We start from the raw sequence: 4197 nt of genomic DNA on the forward strand, positions 1-4197 counted from the left end.
ATTAGCATCTCAAGACATTACTTAGGGCCATTCCACATAAACTTGCATAGCCGCATAACCATATGCATAAAGAAAATTATCCAATCGTATTTTACGTTTGTCTTTATGACAGAAATGTGATTGGATAATTTTCTTTATGCATATGGTTATACGGCTATGCAAGTTTGTGTGGAATGGCCCTAAGTAATGTCTTGAGATGCTAATACGGCTCTCTGATTGGTTCGTGATGTCTAAAAATTGTACTTGACGGTCTTAAATATGAGATCCGACTATGAATACCACCCTTACTTAGATTTAAGTTGTAGACGTAAGTCTCTTATGGGCCTTTTACAATAAGCCGCAAATCAGAAGTTCTAAGCGATCTTAAGTCATAATCGGTGAAGTTGATCAATAGCCAACTTGAACGACTTGGTTAACGACTTCTGACGTTCTGACTTGCGACTTATTGTAAAAGGCCCATAACAATAAGTGTTACGATAATTTTCGTGCTCAGACTTTTAGACCAGTATTCATAGCCAGTATTCATAGTCAGTTCTTATTTCAAAATCGTCTTAAATAATGTCTTAAGATGCTAATACGGCCCTCTGATTGGTTCGTGACATTTGACTGTACTTGATGGTCTTGAATATAATAGGCCTTCTACAATAAGCTGCAAGTCAGAACGTCAATTAACAGACTTGAAAAGCCTTGTCGTACGACAAATAAAATATCGGGCTGAGGCTGGCGTTTCATGAGCGGAAATTTACAGCGGAACTGAACAGCGCGGATCACAACTCTGCAGTCATTACTTTGCTTTCTTTGTTGCGGTTGTGATTGGTCTCGCTGTTCCATTTAGTAAATTTACGCTCTTGGAACGCCAGCCTGGACTCCCGACTCACGAATAAAAATTAATTGACAACGCTGACTCAAATCGAGTCAAAATTACTACGAGATTACAACGAATCTTTTCTATTTCAGAAATGGAAAGCACTCGTTGTAATCTCATAGTAATCTCTGACTCGATTTGAGTTAGCGTTGTCAATTAATTTTTATTCGTGAGTCGGGAGTCCAGGCTGGCGTTCCAAGAGCGTAAATTTACTAAATGGAACAGCGAGACCAATCACAACCGCAACAAAGAAAGCAAAGTAATGACTGCAGAGTTGTGATCCGCGCTGTTCAGTTCCGCTGTAAATTTCCGCTCATGAAACGCCAGCCTCAGCCCGATATTTCATTTGTCGTACGACAAGGCTTTTCAAGCCTGTTGATTGGTTATAGGACAGAGATTCTCGGATCTCTCTGTCCTACAGCCAATCAACAGACTTGAAAAGTCTTGCCATACGACACATGATATATCGGCCTGACTCGAACTCCCGACTCACGAAGTCAAATCAGAGGCGAGAATCTGTTACATACAAATATTATAAATTAATAGGGAGTTTTTGCAATATCGTGTATCTAGATACGATGAACGCTAAAGTCACGTTATTTTGTGGAAAGTCAAACTATATATGTAATTTGACTTCCCATTAAATAACGTGACTTTAGCGTTCACCGCATCTGATATACGGTATTGCAAAAATTCTCTAATATAAAATTTTGTATTATATTAATTATTATATTTTATTTATTATGTATTATTTTGTTCTTTATTTTATTCATTACATATTTATTACATAAATTTATATATGTTATATTTAATCAATTTATATTTTTCAAAAAGGTTTATACATATATGCAGAAGGCACATATCCTGTTGGTGCCGGGACATATCCTGTCGGTGCCGGCGGCACATATGCTGTCGGTGCTGGCATGTATCCCGCCGATACCGACACGTATCCCGCCGGTGCCGACACGTATCCCGCCGGTGCGGGTATGTACCCTACTGGTGCGGACGGTACTGCTGGTACGTATCCCGATCCAGGCATGTATCCAGGTGCCGGCATATAATTTGGCATTGCGTATGCCGGTGGTACGTATGTTGGTGGTACGTACATATCGCCGGCATATTTGCGTTTGCTTTGGCGCTGCTCCTTGCGCCTCTCCTTCTGTAGAAGACGATGCACCGCCTGATTGATTCGCTAAAAGAAAATTTCGATATTACATGATGGTATATAATTATTTTATTGATAATGTATACACGTGGTGAATAATACCTTTTCGCTTGAAATGAAGCTGCATTTCAAGCCAACGTCCCATGAGCGTAAATTTAATAGCGGAACGGAACAACGAGACAAATCACAATCGCAGAAAAGGAAGCACAGTAATGACTGCAGAGTTGTCATTGCTCGCACTAATCCGTTCTGCTGCAAATTTCTGCTCATGGAAGCCAGCCTTAAGCAAACGCATCGCATACGTATCATTAGTGTTAAAATAACTGTTTAAATATATGTATTTCAGATATACACATATATAAATAATAATATAACAAATGCAAATTTTAACAAATTGGATTCATACAAACGAATATCTAGATGCGATGTGATTACCTGAAACGTGGCTAACTTCAAGCGGAAAGACATTATTGACTACATGCGTATGTATATATGTAGTCAGCAACTAAACGGTTGCAACACTTTTTTAGTGGGTTTCGAAATGCAGCCTTACTAAGCGATTGGTTATTATTTATGGATCCATAAGTAAGAACCAATTGCTCGGTGAGTATCTGCTGCATTCCGAGATCCACTGAAAAAATAGATCAATTTTAGGCCCAGTTCCACAACTCATGGTTAACTTTTAACAGAGGTTCCAAATTCTAGAATTGGAAAGAGACTATGAATAAGTTGAACCTCAGTTAACTGTGAGTTATGGAATTGGGCCATAGTCAGTAAGTGTATGTACATGTTTATATCTAATTATACTATATTACTACGGTTACGTTCAGAAACTTCATCCTAGTGTCATTATATATTTGTTTTATGTCTAATAAACGATAAAGATACAATAACGCATTAGGGCAATAACACTACAATGACACATTAGAACAATCGGATGACGTTTCTGAACGTACTTACGCAGCTTATATGCAGGGTGTCCCATTTTAAATTATGCATTAAAATTTCTCGAAAATTATAGTAAATACGGAAAAATGTTTTAAATAAAAATTGTATGGTTCGGAGGGGGACAAGAATGTATCATTAATTTGACCTATAGTGGCGTCGCCGAGGCCAGGTCAAGGTCACGGCGATTTTTTTAAATGAAACCCCCTATTTTTTGTTACACTTTTTTTGTAGCTCGAAAGCTTTTAAAACCGTTACAATAACATATTTTTTCATTAAGTATTTTTCGAATTATAAGGCTCGAAAGTTACAGTACATTTGGCATTAGCATTACGCAAGTTGTCCGACCGACGGCTAAAACCTCTTGAATGTTGTTCAGGATCATGTCCTGGATAACATTTGTCAAGATCAAGGCTATTGGAGATTAATTCTCTTATATTCATTTTTGCACTAAAAATTTAGTTTTACATAAAAATGAAAATAAGAGGTAGAGTCTCCAATGACTTTGATCTTGACAAATATTATCCAGAACGTGATCCTGAACAACAATTCAAGAGGTTTTAGCCGTCAATCAGACACCTTGCGTAATGCTAATGCAAGCTGTTACTGTAACTTTCGAGTCTTAGAACTCGAAAAATATTTAATGAAAAAATATTTTATTGTAATGTTTCACTCGTAGCCTTTCTTTTCTGGCAATTTTGATTTGCTAAATTATTGATATTGATAAGAGATAGAGAGAGAGGGGGGGAGCGAAAGAGCGAGAACGAGAGCGCGAGAGCGAGAGCGCGAGAGCGAGAGCGCGAGAGCGAGAGCGAGAGAGCGAGAGCGAGAGCGAGAGAGCGAGAGCGAGAGAGCGAGAGCGAGAGAGAGGCAGAGAGAGGGGGGGATACATGTCAATAATTTAGTAAATTAAATTAGTTTCTTCAGAGCTAAGCACGACTTCGCCTAACGTCATCATTCTCATTATCTCATCGCTCCGCGCTCGATTCAAGTGCAGCTTGACACAGAACAATGCGCGGGACGATGAGATAAGAGAAAACCGAGTCGAAAATCGGCTGAAATGTGCAACCCATAAGGCGTCGTCTACAATACACAGAGTAAGTAGTAAGAGTAAGAAATTGACCAATCACAGTCGAATATGAGAAGAATAATCGACTGTAAAGGCCCGTCTACAATACACGAAGTAAGAAGTAAGAGTAAGAAATTGACCAATCACAGTCGA

General features: G+C 38.7%; 1 protein-coding gene across 1 annotated transcript in view; it reads right to left on the reverse strand.

Annotated features, from left to right (window-relative positions):
- Positions 1–1691: 1691 nt before the first annotated feature.
- The window catches only part of LOC108763332 (DNA-directed RNA polymerase II subunit 1-like), a 3863-nt gene continuing 1357 nt past the window's right edge, over positions 1692–4197 (reverse strand). Inside the window, exon 3 of the mRNA XM_018510838.1 lies at positions 1692–2057. Within this exon, the coding sequence (XP_018366340.1) occupies positions 1692–2057 (366 nt within the window). The remainder of the gene's footprint in view (positions 2058–4197) is intronic.

Source organism: Trachymyrmex cornetzi, unplaced genomic scaffold (assembly GCF_001594075.2).
Source record: "Trachymyrmex cornetzi isolate Tcor2-1 unplaced genomic scaffold, Tcor1.1 scaffold357, whole genome shotgun sequence".
NCBI classification, from domain to species: Eukaryota; Metazoa; Arthropoda; class Insecta; order Hymenoptera; family Formicidae; genus Trachymyrmex; species Trachymyrmex cornetzi.